This window comes from Pelecanus crispus, chromosome 6, assembly GCF_030463565.1.
Source record: "Pelecanus crispus isolate bPelCri1 chromosome 6, bPelCri1.pri, whole genome shotgun sequence".
In the NCBI taxonomy this organism is placed as follows: domain Eukaryota; kingdom Metazoa; phylum Chordata; class Aves; order Pelecaniformes; family Pelecanidae; genus Pelecanus; species Pelecanus crispus.
Genome location: NC_134648.1, coordinates 9107632 through 9128752, shown reverse-complemented (window position 1 = coordinate 9128752; position 21121 = coordinate 9107632). Strand labels below are relative to the sequence as shown.

At 38.3% G+C, this 21121-nt stretch overlaps 1 protein-coding gene across 1 annotated transcript in view; it reads right to left on the bottom strand.

Annotated features, from left to right (window-relative positions):
- Positions 1-18058, bottom strand: part of DNAJC24 (DnaJ heat shock protein family (Hsp40) member C24) — a 36840-nt gene extending 18782 nt beyond the window's left edge. Inside the window, exon 1 of the mRNA XM_075713110.1 lies at positions 17951-18058. Coding sequence (XP_075569225.1) covers positions 17951-18058 — 108 coding nt within the window. The remainder of the gene's footprint in view (positions 1-17950) is intronic.
- Between the last annotated feature and the right edge of the window lie 3063 nt (positions 18059-21121).

Below are 21121 nucleotides of genomic sequence, written 5' to 3'. Positions count from 1 at the left end.
CAAACAAACATGTTACACTAAGACAAAATGCACAAAATCATTACCAGTATGTCCCTTGCAATATAATGAAGTGCATCTTTTTAACAAAAGAACAAGAACAAAATGCAGGAGTTAACATGAACACAAAAATATCGAAATTGGGAACTATGTTTAAAAACATTTCTCATGCTTTACGCAACATTTATACATTATCCACTGTAATTGTTATTATCTACAGGTTAAGCTAACGAGGTCAAGACAAAAACTGTCAAGTGTTCTCATCTGACAGAAGTATTCATAGGTCCATGCAAATTTGTCTGTAGACTACAGAGCTCATCATAACACTTCACATCATATTAAAAGGAAGCTGCAAGACAGTCAACATTAAGAAGAAAAATATTAACCAGCTATTTCCTATTTAATTTCTGACTGTAGTCTGAATCGTTACATGCCCCTGCCTTTTTTTCTTAGAAAAACAAGAAAGAAATCTGAATAAATTTAACACCAGGCTGTTCTTAGGAGGAAAGTCCTTTGCCCCTGCTTACAATATATGTAGTAAATAGCAGTTTTTACTGGGACTTGCCAATAAATCTCACCCTCTGACACAGAGTGTCTGTTCATACTCAGTTTTTGGCCGCTCTGCCACAAATACCAACAAAGGGACCAATTAATGAAAACTTTCTTGATACATTCCCAGTGGATGAATGTCCGCCTTGCAGAAGGTACCTTGACAACATTGATCTCGCACAGGCCAAATGGTTGCTCTGTGGTAGCAATTAAGACACCACCAGCCTTGGCTAGATTTAAACCAACAACCAAATCTGTGTAGATCTGACCAAATGCTCACAGAAATCTGGAGAAATTAACTGCTAAACGAGGGCTAGATTGGGTCATATAATTGCATCCATTTCTCTAGTTATCTACATACCACGCGAACACATTTTTATTAGAAAGAAATTACAATTCTTAAAACAAGATTCCTTAATCTGGCCACGTGACCACAATGTTTAAGCCATGTCTGTAAATATCTAAGAAATCAACAACTCTTCTAAAAAATTTTGAGAATCAAAATACGGTAGGCTGACATTCTCTATTTGTACTCAATTTTTTTCTCTCTCTCCACAAAAAGCCAGCATTTAGTCTTCATATTCCCATAGCTTTGGAATCAAGTTTGGACAATTAAGCTCAGTGTCGCATCACTCCTCTTTTTAAAATGACATCTGGAAAGAGAAGAGGTTTGTTGCTTTGAACTAGAAGTGCCTATCAAAGTCTCTTACCACAGACCGTGAACGTGAGAGGCGAGTGTGCTAGCTAGTGGAAAAACCTTGCCTCCATTGCAAAGTTCATACTGACTTCAGGTTTTTGACAAAGGGTACCCTCCCTGAAATCTCTGTCCTCGGGCAATTTAAAGTGTGGCTTGTCACGGCCCCAGCCCTCAGTATCATTATCACAAAACTAGGCATTCTGCTTCTGTTGGTCTTGGGGCTCAATAAATTTATGTTTAGAACTATCCAAGATATTAAACTCGTGTATCTGAAATACTAGAGCTAAGCATAACACTGTATAGAAGAGAGGGTTTCCCTCACCATGCCACACCCCAGCAAAACTGCACATTTCCAGTTCTATACTATGTCATTATAAGGCTTGTAGCAATATTTTTAATCAAATTAAGCGGCATGTATTCAAAATTCCAGATCAGTTGATAGAGCACCAAAATACAAAGCTGAACAATCTCCCTGCTGGACATAGCCCAAAAAAGGAACCACATAATGCAATCGCAACACTCCAGGAGCTATATAATTACTTTTAAAGTTAACACTTTTGCTAATTTTACGTACCTTGTCACACTGAATACTTTAAGCCACAAATCCCTATCAGCATGTAACAGAATTAACACACATATTTGGTATTACCTTCAGCATGTATATGACAGCTCTATTTGAGCAATCAAGCACACCGACTCCAAATGATCGTTTACTCTGGTTATGGGCAGCATGATATACAGATTAGAATCTATGAGGACTAGCCGTTATGCTTTAGGGCTGAACTCTTTTTTTTCTTGCAGAATCCATTCTGTGATGGATTTAAATCAGAACACAGACTGAATTATAAACTGTTTGTTAAACTGGAATTTGTATTTTTGAATAACTAAATTTAAGAAAGGCACATATTTTAGCCACCTATGCTGGTCAAGAATAAAGGTGATAAACATGCACTTGGCCCCCACCCTGTGGCACTCACTGAAAGGTCACAGAAAGAAGCCATTTTCCAACTTCACCAGCTGAACTCATTAAATTAGGGCAGGATGAAAAACACACTCAAGTATTTTATAAAAATGTAAGTGATTTATTCAATAGAAGTATTCTAAACCAGGAAGTGGTTTATTTCAGTAAAACAAAGCAGCTTAAACTGCAAGAGAAAATTAATTCATTTTGAAAAAATGCTTGTTTAACATGTAAACATTAAACTTTTCTCATATCATGGGACGAGGGAGAATTTCTGAATGAACAGTATGAATTAATTACCAATATATTTATACAAATGAATGGAAAAAACCCTAATTACCAGTAACCAACTAATTCTGGCAGTACTACCTTACTAGACTCAAAGTGCTTTTCAATTCATAATTACTTAATTTTCAACTGAAAAACTATTACAAACTAAGATGTAATAGAAAAGCAGTTAGGGTGGAACCTCAAAGTGTTCTGGTGCTACCGGCTCTTAACTTCGAATGATTTTGTTTGCCGTTTGATCACATAAGCCATCAGGAAATCTTACTGCCCTAATATTTCTTTTTTACTACTCCAAAAAGCAGAAAGAAAAAATACATAGTTTTATTTTAAAAAAAAAACCTATTTCATCTATTTCCGTAATTTGTAGATCACCTCTTCCATAAAAGAAGACCTAAACAAACAAAAGGCTACATGATACTTAAGAGCAAGACTTGTACAAAACACAGGCTTGATACTTTAATACAGGCTCCTTCTATGAATTATTAAGTATTCCCAACTTTCCCCAAGTTTAGAGTGGAAAATGAAGTTTTTCAGCAATGAAGATTTCCTTCACTGGAACTAGGCTGAAATATTATTTTTTAGCTTTTCTACAGGCTTATTTTGCATATAAAGGTCTTGTATAGGAGCTACCCTGAAGCAACATTACACTCTGGGCTCTGTGGCCTACATGGTTCATCAGGTACTAATTAGATAGCATGTTCTGTCAACACTTTCTTGCTCTTTTATTAATTGATCATCCTGCCCAATTAATACAATGCAACACCACTTCCAAACTCCTTGAGATCCTTTACCTGTGAGAAAAAAAGATGAAGGGGAAAAAAACCTCCAAAAGGGTCATAAGGTAACTTCACTTGTCTAAGATCTGGAGTGACAATAACACTGCTATGCTGAAAGGTTAATTGTTCCTACCAACATTCTCTTGAGCCTAAGTTTGGGTTTTTTATCTAAGAAAACAGAGTTAACACAAGCATAAAAACATACTTCATCTAACAGGCTATATTAAATTTAGGAATGGTAACAGCTTATGAAAAAGTAAAGGCTACAAAACTGAACTCAGCCATTAACAGCGTATTTCTCACCAGATATTTGCAGTTAATATTATCACTGATACTGTGTTTCAGAAAACAAGCCATGAATATTGCGCAGAAACTGCAGTATGCTAATCCCACCTGTGTATACAAAAGTCCAAACAATGGCTGTCCTTACAGTCACATACAGTCCAAACAACCATAAGTCAGCATTTTATAAAAACTATATAGAAATAAAATACATTTTCTCCATTTATTACACTGCATTAAAGACAGCAGAAGATAAAAAACAAACGACAAAGCAGCTGCCAAATACAACACACTACTGCCACCTAATGCTTACTAGAAGGTTACATCAAAAACGTTTCATTGTTTCTCTGCACTACCCCGGCATGATGAAAAATGGAGACCAAGGCAAATAAAAAAGTTTATTATTGTTTTTAAATACCTGCTTCAGATTTCCTCCCCTATAGGCTTTCTAAATTTAACTGATGTGATCATATCCTTTCCTGTACACAAAGACAGGCAAGGTGTGTGTTCAGTGGGCTAAATATGGGACTCATATTTCAGCTGCAAAAACATCAGAAATTTAATAGATGCACTTCATTAGGATACTCACATGAGGAAGTAAGTACATTCACTAGATCAGGTTCCACACTTCTTTACATTTTTTTTAAGCTACCCCGTGTTAAGTAACTAGCACAATTAGTATTGAAAAGCTTCACATGGCAAGTATTTGGAAAGGAAAGGAAAGAGAGAGAAAAAAAAAAAAAAAGAGGTGTGGTCTTATGTTAAAACACCACAAAGCTAAATTACTTTGAAAATTCTTATTTCAGTGATTTTGCAACAAAGCTTTCTCTCCGAAACGTGAAACTTGTTCACTTCCATGAAAAGGATGATTCCAGGTCTTCAACTTGCCTTCCTAGCCCACAATCAATCTTTTCAACATGTTCACTCAATTGGCAGAAGTTAGCAGGGAAGATGGAAGTAGCCTGCTTTTTCCACTTGCAAAGAAGAGAAACAGAAAGTGAAGAGTTCCTTGTGACATTCAATCTTTTCATATAGAGATTTAAACTTCTCCAAAGGATGTCTATCCAAAGACAGCTGGACAAAAGAGCAAGGAATTTATCTACTTGATTCATTACTTCCATCCATCTCATCTTCCTTTTTACCCCAAACACAATCTTTAAGCTTTTTAACAACTTAGCCTTCTCCTAAGGCTTGTTATCTTGTCATCTGCTTTGACACTGATTCCAGCCTCCACTGTCCAGCTTCAGGATGATTCTTATTCATAGCAAGTGTTCCTCATTTGACGAAAAATAAAAAAAGACAGTTTCATTTTCCTTCTAATCTCTTATACCTTCTCCATTCTATGATGCTTTTCTAACATCGCTCAGTGATCAACTAGCTGGTGAAAACCGTGTCCATTCTTCTTCCTTCTTGCTCGTTGCAGTCTGCCACAATCAGAAATTGTTATGCAAGTATCAATCTGAGCTTCCCGCACAATATTCAACTGCTTGCATGTTTTACGGACATTATTAATCTTTTCCATACCCTCAGGCCAGAGATAACCACTGCTGTACACAACATCCAGCACAGCAGACCTCCAACTTGAGAAAAATAAGAACCATCAGAATAGAACTGCTGCAACAATAACATTATCAACACTTGCTGCAACTGTAACTATAAGGAAATATTTGCCATGACTTAAAGGTATTTGCAGCAAAGTGTCATCAAGACAGCACATAGGAGGAAATAGGAATTTTTCTGCAAAATTTTAGTTATTCATCACCCAATGAGTAGTTTTTAAAAACACCCACAGGCAACCCAACTTGCTATTTTAAAAACAGCCAGAATAAAAATAAAGTTAGGACTAAATGTACACAGCAATATGCAACAGACCACATAACTGGCATTCACTAATAGCTGCACAGTAAAAACAGAGGATGATACTATCAATCCAATGCTGCAAATTCTTGATAATTACTGGAGTCCTCTAAAGTGGAATTTTAAAAAAATCATATAATAAATTACATGGTCATAAACTCATGAATTTGCATCTTGGATTTTTTTTAAGTAATCTTGCTTAAACATACTTTAAAACTTCTTCGACCTTCTCTCTGTTTAAGCCAAGAATTCACCAGAGCATCATCTTTCACATTTAAATCACACAAGTTGACAACCTTAATTTCTGGCCAGAGTTTTGAATGGTTCTATTATTCACTGGAAAAATCTTAATCTTTTGTCAAGTTGGGCATCAATCTGAGCTGAGTGCCATCTGAAAACTCTGAAAAGAGATCTGCTTTTCCTCTTCTGTACTTAGCGTGTGCTGCCAAAATCCCTGTCTTTAGCATACTTGCTTTATATATTCAACTGCAGTAGCAGCAGGATTGCCACTGTAATTCTGACTATATTTTTATAGAAGTAAACTTCAGCTTCCATGGAAATAGTCACTTTCAATTTGATGCTACTTGTAGAAGTCATGTGATTGCAGAACTGGTCTCACACTAAGAAGTAATTTCTAATGAAAAATACTTCATTCTCTGCAGTACACTATTAAAGTCTAAAGATTATATCAGGTATGACCAGAATCCTTTTCTAATGCAATTGCTTTTATCATGGTACTGCAGTATCATGACACTACTATTTTTACTTTACACTTTCTTATTGGTCTTAACTACTGGCAGTGGGTCTCCACTTTGTTCAAGGCAACACTCCATGAATCCGCTACTTTAAAGCGCTCCAGCTCCCCCTGCAAAAACAGGGAATTGCAGATTCTTGTTTGAAAATTTTCTCAAGATGAGAAAGATAACCTATTGCATTGGCAAGGAAAATGGACTACATTTCTGCAGCAGCAATAACTAGTCCATCTTATAGAAACCTAAGTAACGATCATTTTGTCCTTTCCCCCCTGCTATTCCCCAGCCTCTGGAAAGATCTAACCCCATTAGACTGAGAGAGTCCAGCAAAACAGCAAGTAATTATCTCACATAACTTTCATAGTAAATTTTCACATTTCTCATCTTTTTCAGCTCTTGAACAAACTTACTGCTAAGATGAAACTTAAGTTTCAGTACCTAGCAATAAAAATCAACTGCTGTTGTATAAACAGAAGCAAAGATTAATTTGCCTAATGAAGGTACGAAAATGAGGAGAGCAAACAGAACCTGCAGTTACCAGAAAGTACATCTTTAGAAACAGCTTCTCTTCCATTTTCTTCTGCTTTCATGGCTCCTTGTTTTCCTATGAAGAGCCACCCAAGAGCCTCAAAAGCTACTCAGAAAAGGCTTTTGGAAACTAAGCTACACAGCAGGAGAAGCAATAAAAAACCACCAAAAACTAGCAAAGGAAAGAAGGCAAGAAATGAAACATTTTAAAACTTAGAGGAGTATAAAGGTAAAAATAAAAATACAAAGGGAATTTTAAAAGCTCCTTTTAAATTTCTTGCCCCTGTGCTCACAATTTACGCTGTTAAATGTCACATTAAATGATGTTCCATTGTTTAAGCAAAAGTTAATGTGGCCCTAGTCATACAATAATGCCAGTTACACAAATGGTTCGGCAACTAGTTTTGGCAAATGCTACTTTCATGTGAAAGCAAAACCCAGAATGCTGTATTGTGTTATTAAAAAAAAAAAACAAAAAAACAAAACCAAAACACCAAACAAAAAAAACAACCCAAAGAGGTTTGCTTAAACTACTGAAAAAATGGGCATTAACTTTTCCAGCTGACATGTACAGTAGTGGATGAAGGAAAACCCACAGGATGCTATTTCCTGGCTGAGTAACATCTGGCAGAAGGGCAGGGACAGGCAGTCAGGAGCTGGAGTATTCAGCTGGCACCGTGACTTGCAAGATGAATACCTTTCTGCAGTCTAGAAAAGTCAACTCCTCTGAAAGCCCACAACTTCCTAAGAACTGCCAAGCACAAAGCACAGTTTTTTGTGTTGTCCCTCCCACCCCCAGATGCCTGTCACTAAAACAGTATTCCAAACCAAAGTACACCATGAATTTTCAAATTCTTTTGGAATGCCTAAAAACAGACAGACACTTTTAAGAAGTCAGATTTAAGCATAATGCAAAATAATCAAAATCCATAAAGCACTTCAGCTGCAAAAGTCACTGTGGAAAGCAGGCCTTGAAGAATAGAGGACTTCTTTTAAAAAATTATTTATTAGGGACCATAGCTGTAACACTTGCATAACACTTTAAAAGTTGCATGGGGTTTTTTTTGTTTTCTTTATAATATTTCTTTCAGCTTTTCCCTATCTCCAGGAGCAATATGTATAGAATCTCTACAGTATTTGAAGCCATTCATGATCTCAAAACAACAGGTTAGGGCCCAGGCAAATTATAACTTTTGAAATGCACATGAAAAGCTAAATGTTAACAGAAAAGCTAAATATTAACAGAATTTAGCACTTAGTTTAGAAAGCATTTGGGTGCAAGACCCATGAAGAAACCATCTACCTTTTACGGGGCAGCTTCAGAAATACATTAGTAAACAAGTTACACTGTATCAAAAACCCCCCCCAAAAACCAGAAGCACCACCGCCTGTTGTACAGACAATACTTTTGTGTCTTAGGCAATGCCAAATAAGTCTAAAGCATCTTGAGGCATTTCAACCCTTGAAATCAGAGGCCCTGAAGTATGCTGCGACTACTGCACAAACACTCCACTTCATTAATCACACCAGTATTTAAACCAAACAAAAACCCCAAAACCATATCAGCATTCAGTTATTTCAAAATTTCATGGCCGTAGTGACAAAACAATTCCAAACATAATCCACAGAATCACATAAAATTTGCATCAAGTTTGGACTGGATTTACTCACACTGATGGCTTAAAGGATGCATTCATATCTGTATTGATTACTAGTTTGGTGTTACTTTAACTTCTAATTTGAGGTTGTTCGCAGTTGGCAAATTTCTCCATTTGCAGTTAAGAAACAACTTTGACAGTGTATCCTATAACCACTAAAAGGACATACTTCCCAGATGACTCAGTCATATGACAATAGCATACTCTGCTCACTTAACAGAATTTATTATTGATCTTTTTGCCACTGGTATTTAATAAGCATTCTATATAGACGGTCTTAAGTCTTTACAGAACTTCCCCGTTTTAGGAAGGAATAGTCAAGAGATGTAGATGAAAAGGTAAAGTCATCACCTAGAGAGATCAGCAACTGTAGAGGAATAACAACGTTTTCATTACTTGAGCTTCAATAGCAACATTTACAGAAGCCAGAGTTACACTGAGAGAATCCTATCAAGCCCATACTTTGCGCTGCTCTTCTGTAGCAGTAGGAACCAATACTGGATTGCTGGCATACTCTGACAGAAGTTAAGTATCTCTTAAATGAGGAACAATCATTCAGCCTCTCCTCAAATGCCTACTTAGTTACTATTTAATGTTTATGTCAAGAAAAACGTTTAGCTAAGATGCTGCTCAGAAAACTTGTTCGTCTTTACCTTCTTTGACCATGGACATTCTTAGGTCATAAATCCAACAGACTGAATTTTTTCATTAATGTTAATCTATTGGGAACAACAATGAAGGGTCAACTTTTAAAAGTATCTGACTACTGACTTTTCAGACTTAAAGTGTTACTTTTAACATACTGAAAATTAAGTGACAGTTTATCCAAATGACTGGCAGGCTACAGGAAAAAAAGCTGAACTTTCTTACTATAATAATACAAGCTATCTACAAAGTGTCCTACAAGACAGCCCTTCAGGTATACGATTTGCTCCTGCATTAAATCAGTTCAAATGAACTTAGGTCTCCTGCCTATTTGGGCTCAATGGGAGATGAGAAAGAATTCATGATCAACTGAGGCAAGGAAAAGAAAAGATAAAATACGGAGGATAGGACAGTTCTTACATCACGCAGATTGTGATTTTCTGACTCTAAAGTGTTTAAAGATGAAGGAAAGAAGGAATGTGTTGCTTGTATAAATTTCCATAATAGCTATGTTATGTATGTTAAAAATAAGGCAATATTACACAGATAATTTATTTAAATAATAAAAAAAAACCCCACGCAAGTCCCCAAAACACTAAGCTTTGCAAGGTACTACATCATACCACAGTATTTTAAAAATTTAATGGCTATTTCAGATTCAACACAAATGTGGTCAATTTCACTTAACAGCAATAAGAGATCCTTATATAAACACAGTTATTGTGGGATGATTGATTCCACCCTTACCATTTATTATCCTTCAAACTCATGTTCCGAGATTATAGCTTCTTTAAATAATTGACCCAGTGCTTAAAATTTCAGAAGTAGGCACTTAAATAAACAGTCCAGTTTGAAAATGTTGGACAACTCAAGGTACTCTTGACTGTGGCTGCTCAAACATCAGAATAATCAGAATATTTAGTTATGTGAAAACATTATGCTGGTCTTTTTAGCTTCCTTCATTGTACTTTAATTCACATCTTTCACTACATGTTTTTTATTTCAGACATCTCACTTCAGAAATGAGATAAAAAGCACACTGCACAACATAAAACTACTTCAACGTGTCTTTAAAAGTGCTGAAAGAACACTTGCAAATATTAAGAAACATCTTTATGGAATTTAATAAACTAGTGCTTAAGATTTTATTTTTAATCAGAATTTTAATTGTATACTACCTCAGGACACAGTGAGTATTTGCAGGTATGGAACACCTTTCACAAAAAGACTACCAAAGACAATGTAAATTCTATTTTTAATATATTGTTACTATCAATAACTTACATAACCCATGCACAAAAAGTTCAAGAGAGGCATCAGATTCCTTTTCAGAGCATAAAGGACATTAAATGCCAAGCACACATTAGCTGAGTATCACATTTAAATTGCCCAATCCCATTCTGTTCTTATGTATGTATCTTAAAACTACAGAGGATGAAGTATCAGAAGCTGCTCATCATAAACTACGGACAATAACCCAGTAAGCAGGCAGATTAAATTTAGAAATAATTTTCCAGACTAACATCACTTTCACAACTGGCTGAACTACCTGGGTAAGCAATGTATTACTTACTTGCTGGCTTATTTTGTGATGCTATGGGTTTTCTCATATTCTATATAAGAGCTAAAAATAACTTTCTGCTATAGGGATGTTCACGCTGTCCACTTGTTAAAATTTACCCACATTTTTTAAAATCAATATTAAAAAATTACGCATTACAATGTAATAAAAAGTGAGATATCACTCCTTATAAACTGAGTTATGGTGGACACCCACCTCTAATAAAGGAGTACTGCAGACTATGTACCAGTATCATCATACACCCCTTTTCCTACTACGATACCTTACCACATCCTTTTTCTCTTCACCTCCATGACCTCTCTTCCCCCATCCCTTCTGCCACTCAGGATAACTTTCTCAGCCTGTTCTTGTATAAGATGTGTCTGCAAGGAGGAGTACACCTTCCAGCTGGTTGCTGACCAATCAGAGCACTAACTGGTTAATCACTGTGTTACATTTGATTAGCCAGCTGCCAATTTATGTAGACCACACACTCCCATTGGCTCGTTACCCTAACGAGAGCATGTAAGGCCCAAGGACCAGCTGCCACCAGCATTACGTCTTGTCATGGCTTAGCCCCAGCCAGCAACTCAGCACCACACAGCCGCTCGCTCACTCCCCCTGCCCCGATGGGATGGGGGAGAGAATCGGAGGAGTAAGAGTGAGAAACACTCCTGGGTTCAGATAAGAACAGTTCAATAATTGAAATAAAGTAAAATAGTAACGATAACAACAACACAATAATAATAATAACAACAGTAATAATAATATCCAAAGCAAGGGATGCACAATGCAATTGCTCACCGCCCACTGACTGATACCCAGACAGTTCCCGAGCAGCGATCCCTGCCCCCCGGCCAACCCCCCCCCCAGTTTCTATACCGAGCATGACGCCATATGGTATGGAATAGCCCTTTGGGCAGTTTGGATCAACTATTCTGGCTGTGCCCCCTCCCAGTTTCTTGTGCACCTGGCAGAGCATGGGAAGCTGAAAAGTCCTTGACTAGCATAAGCAGTACTCAGCAACAACTAAAAACATCAGCATGTTATCAACATTCTTCTCCTACTAAATCCAAAACACAGCACTGTGCCTGCTGCTAGGAAGAAAATTAACTCTATCCCAGCCAAAACCAGGACACATCTTCACACAATTCTGAGCTCCGAGCAGGAGCTTCAGCTCAGACACAGCAGTCTGTATCACCGTATGCAGCAGCATCATGCATCTCCAGAACGTTTGGCTTTTAAGTACCATCTTGACACATGCAACAAATTTGTGATACCATTCAGATTGATAAATCCCATTACTGCAATGTGATCATTGCCAGGGTAAATACCTGTTCTTCAGACTTACTACTGAATATCATAATGACCTCTTCTGGTGTAAGAAAAAAAAAAAAAAACAAACAAAAACACAACACAAAAAACAGGTAGATGAATTGAACAAAAGCTCTCATAGCTTAAACAGCAGCAGAAGCATTGGTATGATCATGATCTGGCTAGTCAAGCTGTTTGACCTACTGGCTTCTGTAACACTAAGGTTCATTATATACTATGTAAGGTAATAACCAATTTTTCAAGTCCCAAGTTGAAAATATGCCCCCTTTTATTTTATTAAGGTCATTAATAAATCAGAGGTAAAGAACAGCTCAAAATAAAACTACCCAGAATGTCAAAACAATAGTCCTTTTATTAAACTTAGTGGCTTATCTTTCTCTCTGTTGCAATTGTATCAACTTCAGTCAAGCTACAACCAGGCCGCACTGAACTTGTTCTGTTTATACTGTCAAATTACAAAATCCATTTTCTATGAGTTAGCTGAAACTAGAGTTAGCTAAGCATGATGATCTGTTAAGTATCTCTAACAAGTATATTGCTATTCAAACAAAAAAAACCCCCAAACCACCTGCAAATGCTATTAAAAAAAAGGAATACACACATTGCATAATTTCCATTATGAAAAGCATTTTTATGAGACTTCTGATACAAAGCTCAAAGTGTTTTCTTTTTAAAGATTAAAATTCTCAGCTTAAACTCAGCATGAAAAGAAGTTCCTCAGTAGGCAAGTGCTTTCAGAAGTAACACTGAACTTATTTTGGAACAAACTTTAACACAACAATCATGGAAGCAGATCTTTAACTTTACATACATACACTCTGTATTTCTTGTGATTGCATAATTTAGATGTGTACCTAAATCTGATAAGATACAACAGATTTTTTTTCTCTCACTGTCTTTCCTCTACACAAGCTCAGTGGAACAATCTCTTCTTGATGTTATCTTACTTCATTAAATTTCTATTAATGTCCTTTTTTATTGTTGCTGAGAGTCACTCTCACCTATGCCTGATGCTCTCTGTTTTCAAATTTTCTACTCTTTCAAACAGATTAAGTGATCACCTTAACACTTTGTTTGTATTTCTATACACACACCACCCCTTCTGATAAAAAGATAATCTTCGTAACACTATGTGTTAAATGACACATTTTATTTCCTTACCATATTAAAAATAAGAGCTTCCTGCATACTCCCTGCTCAAATTACACGGATTTTCTTTAAGATTAGGGCACACATTGTAACAGCAGCATATAATTTTCCTGCACAATAATTTTTTTTCCAGTTGAAAGGTATCCTATAATATCATCAGCATCAACAGGAACAGACACCTGATTTTCAGCTAGACAAAGCTTATGCGTTTGGTGACTTCATTCCCTGTAAAAAGCAGTTTTCAGATATAGAACAGCTACATGAAAATTTGAAAACAATCTGGCAACTCATTCTTTGACCACAAAGTGCTAGACCAAAAGGAGATGTAAAAATTGGGCCAATAATATGATGGTGTAATTTTTTTCCCCAATATCCTATTGTCATTATTCTAATTTCATCCTCTGTTAATTTCATACACATTCAGAAACAGAACATAAGCACTGTCCTTCCTTAACGCTGTATGGATTACTTAAAAAACTAAGTATAGAGCATAAAACCTGTGTAACCATTTAAGAAATCTTTTTGTTGAAACTACTGTGTACGTAACTGTGGGTAAAAAGGCTATATGTATCCCAAATCTCAAAACCATCAGCATGTTCCAAAGACAGAAGATTAAAGACCAAACTCCTACTACTTAGACAACATATTAATTCTCAAAGTTTGTTGTGATTCCTTTCAGAGTATGGAAACTGCAAGTCTTCTGTCCTTCAGAAAGCACTCTAGCATGAACTTAAAACAGCCAATCAAGGAATCTTTGCATTGAGCTATGCTGGTTACGAAATACATATTTCTAATTTTTTTTTCTTTTAGAATTACTTGCTGAAGCTCGATGCTGGATAATACACCAGAGTATGAGCCAGCATACACAAAAGTTTGATTTTGTTAAAAATAAGCTATTTATAAAATTGCCGGTGTCACACATGTCTTGTGCCCAAAACTCTGTCATCTTCAGCTGCTATCGATTGTTACAATAATAAAGTATCAGGATGATCCAGGTATCAGTCACATAAGTACACAAGAATTTAAAAGAAACAAATTTAAGTTTCATTACATTGCAAAGAAATTTTATAAATATGAACTTTTACTTGAAACTTAGATGGTGAGAAGAAAAAACTATACTGATTTAAAAAATATCACTACTTTTACGCCAAACCTGTGCTATTTTCTGTAGCAAATTAATACTATTCTTAAAGACAGATTTGACATTATCTGTAGTAAAAGAATTCACTTAAGCATATGATGTGACCTGACCAAATTAAAAAACAGTAAGTACAGCAAAGCAAAATATGGCAAAATGGTAAGTAAATGTATTCACTCTAGTAGGGTGCATATGCACAGTTTTATTTGTTATGGGTTATTAATGTTTTCCACCACAAATTTGTTAGAATTGACAAAAAACAAGTTATATTTTAAAAATTAATCTGCTTTAAGCTAGTTTGCCCTTCTGAAATAATTCTTACAAACCTACAATTCAACCATTTTAAATTGCGTGCTACTTTGTATTATTAAGGTCAGTCCTGAGTTAACTACAAATATAGTTGTCTTTTGGATGACATATGGCAAGATCTCCAACTCTTCTTAGCTTTGGAAATTTACATCTGCCTGTTCATTCAAGATGCTAAGCGTACATGCGTTGACAAATAGAAAATAGCAGATGGCAAAAAGCAAATGCTCAACATGAAGCGCTGGGGATCATTCAAAGAAGGCTTAGACTCAGACATTTACCATTTTTATATTAACAGCAGAATTATTTTTAAAAATAAATTCCACCATCTATTATGCTCAATGCTAATGAACATCTGCGATGAGAACATTCACGATTACAGAATGAACATCATATTAACTGCAACTGGTATCCAAGATGCAAACTGCTTCATGAACTTTTGGATTTTAAGGTAATTAGCACAGTACCATTCTTCAGGAGGTTAACTTCTGCTGCTACACGTAAGCCAGAAAACTTTCTGTACTGACCATATAATTTTTCATGAAATTTTTTAATAGGTAATACACGGCTGTGCTCATCTGCTATTCCATCTTCTAAACTGGAGTTACTCTGATAATTGACTACTACCACAGTACATGAAAACACCTGCACGTAGACCTCTTCTCTGTCCACACCAATATTACTACGACTTCTACCACCGCTATCTCCAACAACAGCTTTAGAAAACCCAAATGAGCACTTTGTCAGAGGTGTGAAGCTACCAAGAGCTCCATGTACAAGCTGCACTCGGGGAGCAAGGGAGGTACTTGATCTGAATAGGACACAACAGGTAAGATGAGAGGTCCATCCAGTGCTATACTTTTTACTAACAATGAACAGTGGATGTCTAAGAGAGAGTATCAGCATCAGACAAACATACAGCAACACCTCCCTTACATATTCCACCAATATTCAGAAGTCCATAGCTCATGAGTGTCTGAATCAGAGTACATTTTATGTTAACATGCCATGGCAGACTTTTCTTCCATGAAAGTCTTACAAATTTTTCAACCATGGAACTGGACTCAACAACATCTGTGGCAATAACTTTCACACTGTAACTACATACCTTCAATAAAAGGTGTTCATATTGTGTATGTAGTGTAGCCTCCAGTCACTCCTATAGACAATGAGTTTTTAAGGTGCATAAAAATAATTATTTTATTACCACTATGCTTTTAGAGACTTCAGATTGACTGTGCTAGATACTGCATTAGTAAGTAGACAAACAAGTAGAGTCTTTAACAGTTCAGATAAAATAAAAAAAAATGAATAGGGACAGGACGTACGGTAACAACAACAGACAAGCAGAAGATGTGCCTTGGAGAAAACACCTACAAGTAAACATCACTGTGGCTTTTTAGTCAGAAAGAGAGATCCATCACTAATAGCAAAGGAAAAACAAAAAAAAAGAAGTATCTTTATGTTCTCTAACATTTCTCACTGACTTTTAAAATAAAGAGCACTAACCATTTAGTTTGGAAATACACAGGCTCTAGAGAAAAGCTTGTATATGAAAACAATCTTTTCATCTTCTAAAACTACAGACAGTTATAGACTTTCAACAGACAGTTGTAATCTCCAACAATTCTCACTTCACACACTTCAAAATAATTACATGAAAGTACAGTGCTATAACACAAATGGTCAGTTTCATTTAAAAAAAATCATACAGGCAAGGCACTACGTAGTTTCAGTTCTGTGGCAAACAGCTCTGAACAATACTTTACAAATGATTTTGATTCCATTATTATATATAGATTCATAGTGAAAGAAATACATTAATTCCATTACAGTAGTAAGTTTAAATTAGCCTCCTATCTAAAAAGAAGAGGTATTTTACACTGCAGTCCCCTATTGTTTTCATTAAGAACAAAGAGATCATTATTAATATTTTATTCACATTTTACTAGTAATTCAGTAAAACAAAAAACATTAGGAGGTCCAAGAAAACAACTATTTCTGTTAGGAGTGGAACTAAGAAGCTTGGTCTCCAACGCACTCTCCTACATTGATTCTTCTAATGTTTAACAGTGAGGACCAAAGGATTTATGTCCTATATCTGCATGCACACATCTTGTAAAGTGTTGAAACTTAAGACTCTTAAGTACACAAATCAGTTTCAGACAAAGAAATAAATTAGCAGGAAGCACTGAGGAGTAGATGTACAGCATGATTGCTTCGCATATCCAACTGAAGATATCAAAATGTGTAAATCTGGAACATATTTCATACCTGTGAAATGCCCTTTAAAACACTTGTCACTGGGGCTAGAAATAAAACTAAAAAAAAAAAACCCCACCAACAAAAATTAAACAAACAAAACGCCCCCCCAAAACAACCCATGAATTTATTTCAACTATGACAAAACTCAGTCTCCCGTTTACTGGCATTCCTCTTCACCTCACTTAAAAGTTCCAACTTGCCATCACATTCACGCGGACACCTCAAACCAAGCAAGATTAGCTGTGCATGTGCTCTCTAATGCCCTGCCAATACTGACAGTCTAGTTAGCAGCTACCTAAAGGAATATATAAAAACTGAGTTCTGCTCACCTTCTTCCTTCTTCTCTACCAGGTTGCCAGTTTTCAAGAAACTTAGGAACTTAGTTATCTTGGGACTTCTATTTATCTATCAAATTTGGTTGAAAATGGTCAACAGTACCAAAAAAAATAAACCCCATTTTCCTCAGAAAGCCAGGCTAAAGTATTTTTTGAGCAAAAAGCCCGAATTCAGGGGAAGGAGTAAAACAGAAGAACCAAGAATCATACTAAGTAATCTGGTAAAACTCCGAGATTTTTATACATGTATGCCAAGAGTACATGAAAAATGAAGAGAATTCACAGAACATCAAGTCTTAATGCATGACTAAAAACATGACTCCACAAAAATGCACCAGAAACTTTCAAATAAAATTGGTATTAAGATATTTTCCTCCTATACATTTTCTATTCCATTATGGCAGACTATCAGGAAGAACTTTTTGCTCTTTGAATCTGGTCTTTATACATTCAAGGGTTGCATTCAGCACACTGTAACTGCACGCAGAATAGTCAATACCACAAGTATCAATTAGCAGATTTCATGACTATATACTAGACCTATACTATACTATAGACCTTTTTTGACTTGTGCACCTGATTACCCAGCACCTGATGAACAAGTATTTGGCTCAGTTCATTCATGAATGTTTACCAAAGCTGGGAGACATATCAGCATTTTGGAACCACAACTCCTCTTTGCAAAATACAATGATAACTCATAAACTCCAGATATTTATTTCAAACTTAAACCCACCTCAGTAAATTGATATTATAAACACAGTCTGATTAATCATATTTATACAAAAAATGTAAAAACAAAACCTTCAATTTTTCTCTTACTGATTTATAAAATTTTTTTGCGCATCTTAAATAACAAAAACATACTTACTAATAAAGCAAGTCTTTGGTACTTCCGTTTTAGTTCTGCCAGACTGTCCGATGGCTTTGCATCCAGGATTTTGTACCAGTCCTTTTGTGTTATCCTTTCAAAGGCCATAGTCTGAATGGCTTTGGAATTGTTTTCTTAGCGCTGTATAAGAAGATTAAATAAATACAATTACAATCTAAAAGAGAAACAGAGAAAAAGCAAAACTGAGGAAATGTGACAAACTACAGGATCATGAAATACACTGCAGCCCTCAAGCACATCTACACCCCTACATAAGATCTATATTGCAAAAACCCAGCTTAATTCACATGGCCATTCCATCCCATAGATTGTCATACATGAAGCAATTTAAGTTATGCTGAGTTTCCCATCCCAGTTCCTTAGTATATCATGTTTCAGAAGCTGTCCACACTCTTTTAAAATCATTTTGCGTTTTAGCTGTTTTGAACCTATCCATGTTATACATACACTTTTTATATATACAGTGTTTAAAATACACACTTTTTTATTCTGAAGCAATACCATGGTTAATATATGAAAAAATCAAGTACATAGAAGTGTGACGTTTTGCCAGTTCTGGAATGAGATACATGCAAGAAGCTAAAAAGGTATGGCTGAGGTTTTACACAATGATATTCACACTACGGACCATCCTTCATCCTGCTGGGTAAGAAGGCTTAACTTTTTTACTGTTAAAGTAGAAGAGCATATAAAAGCAAACAAAAATAAATGAATGAAAGCGTATAATGCTAGCGCAGGTCACTAAGTAAAACCTAACTTGTTGGGTGCCTTTTATTTTTGGCCATCTATCACCAAGCTAATGACCCAGAATGAAAAAAAAAAAAAAAACCCAAACAGGAGAATTAAATGCCAGTAACAGCATGGTAGTGCTTGAGCTTCAAGCCGATTCTTAGGTATACTGAAATCCCAAGCTTGTAGTAGCTGATTCATCACGAACGTTCTGGTAAGAAATAACACCGTCTCTCAGTAGGGAAGAGCTTCCCAAGTTTCGTAAGTCTTTTTTTGTTGGCGAAAGGAAGAAAAAAGGATTTTTTTCCATTTCAGCACTAAAACTGGTTTCTGGTGACTACCGTCACACGTCAGAATAAATCCTTTTGTCCAGGCGAAGAAGAGTACGTTTTTGAACTCCGCAGAGCTACACCAGCAGGAGGGCACACCCGAGCGCGGTAGACCCCGCTCCCCCTTCGGGGCAGGGCCGCGCAGGCAGGCACGCCCGCCCCTCCCGCTCCACGCCTTTCTCCACGAAGGCCCCTTTCTCCCTAGGGCTCCCACACGGGTTTTTAAGAACACGCGAAAAGGCGAGCGCCGCCGGGGCCCGCGCTTCCCCGCCGCAGCCCACCGCCCAGGACGAAGCGGTCGCTGCGCCACGGCGGACCCAGCCCACAGCAATGGCTCCGCGCCGACCGGCACGGCGGCGGGGGGGGAAGCACGACCCTCCACAGCGGGAGGAGGCCAGCAGGACCCGCGGAGGGAGGCCGGAGCCCGGCCGCGGGAGGCTTCCCGCCGCCTCAGCACGGGGGCCGGGGCGCCAGGCCCGGCGCCAGGCCCCCCCCCTCCCCCCGCGGCCGCCACCGCCGGCTCCTCCGGCAGAAGACCCCGCGACGACGGCCGGCGGGCGGGCGGGCGGGCGGGCGGGCGGGCGGGCGGGCGAGCGAGCGAGCGAGCGAGCGAGCACCCACCTGCCCCGCGCCGCCGGCCTGTCGACGGAGGCGGCCGGCACCCCGGATAACCCGTCCGGTGGGAAACAGACTCCCCCCGTAGCGCTTTTGCGCCTTTAGCGTGGCGGGGGGCAGCGGCGCGTGTAGCTTACGGGGCCACCATGCCTGTTTCCGCCCGGGCAGTAGTGGCGTGAGCACCGGCAGGAAGCGGAGCCGTGGCCGAGACCCGACGCCGTCTCCATGGCGACCGGCGGCGCTCCGGAGCTGCGAGGCTGCTGCCGGGCTCAGTAAGTAACGGCCCCCACCGCTCATCCAGCGCTCGTTGCCGGCCCCGAGCGAGCGGGAACGTCTTTTCACCCCTACTTTCCCCTCAGGAATTCCGTCTCCAGGTGCGTGAAGACACCTGGAGTTCATCTTGCCCTCCCCCCCTCCCTACGCGGGAGGCCGGGCCGCCCGCCACCCCCTCTCCCCTCAGGGACTCCACCTCCAGGTGCGGGAAGACCCGGGGGCGCCGGGCCCATTTTGGCTCCCCTCGTTGCAGGCCTCTCCCCCGCACCGCCCCGGAGGCAGAGCTTAGCTCCGACACCGGGGAACGGCGGGCACGCCGGGGATCGGCCCGGCATACGGTCGGGTTCTCTCTGCCCCGCTGCTCCGGGCAGCGTGTGTCTGGGGAGAAAACCGCGGGCGTAACGGCGGGTATCCGGCCTCCTCGCCTCCCTTACAGGTTGTCCCCACCCTGTGAGCGGAATAAGACGATGGTTTCTATCTAGAAAGTACTTGGCCTAAAGGGGAAGGAAGAACATCCTCTTAATGAAAATAATTAAGCTCAGGAAGCAGACTTTTAATGATGTAAAGACGCTTCCTCTTAAAAAAAAAGCAAAAAAAAAAAAGCTTAGGTTGGTGCTGTAGACGTCAGGTTTTGTAATCTCACTCAATCCCAGTTAGCAAAATCCCTAACTATTACTCTAGACAAACTCAGTTCACACTATACCTTTAAATGTGTAGCATACTTCTTTTGACAATGTTTTTATGCAACATATTAGAATTAAAGCAACTTTTTGTCATTTTTCATACCCTTTGAACTGTTTAAGTAGAGCAGCAGTCAGGCTGTACAGGCATTGGTGGGAAGAACTGGGAGTGTTGTTCCTGGCATAATGTTCCCATTAACCACCAGTGCAGGAAGGGTGTAGGACGATCGGGGATGAACAATAAACATGGAGAATTTCTTTACATTTTAACATGGATGGTAGAGAAGCAAGAGATTTTCTGGGTAGGTGACAAAAACATCTAATCTACAAAACTACTCAAGAGCTGTATGTCAGTCTGATTTTTGTCTATCCTGGTCATCAATGTCTCTACAAAATAGTCAGTAGGTTAGTATTTTGCCCTTTTCTGCACTTTTGTAGGTGAATTCATATTTGTAACATGAGTGTCCCTAGCTGTCAAAAGGGAGAGAAACTTGTCTATGCACTTGGGCAGTACATGTACAAGC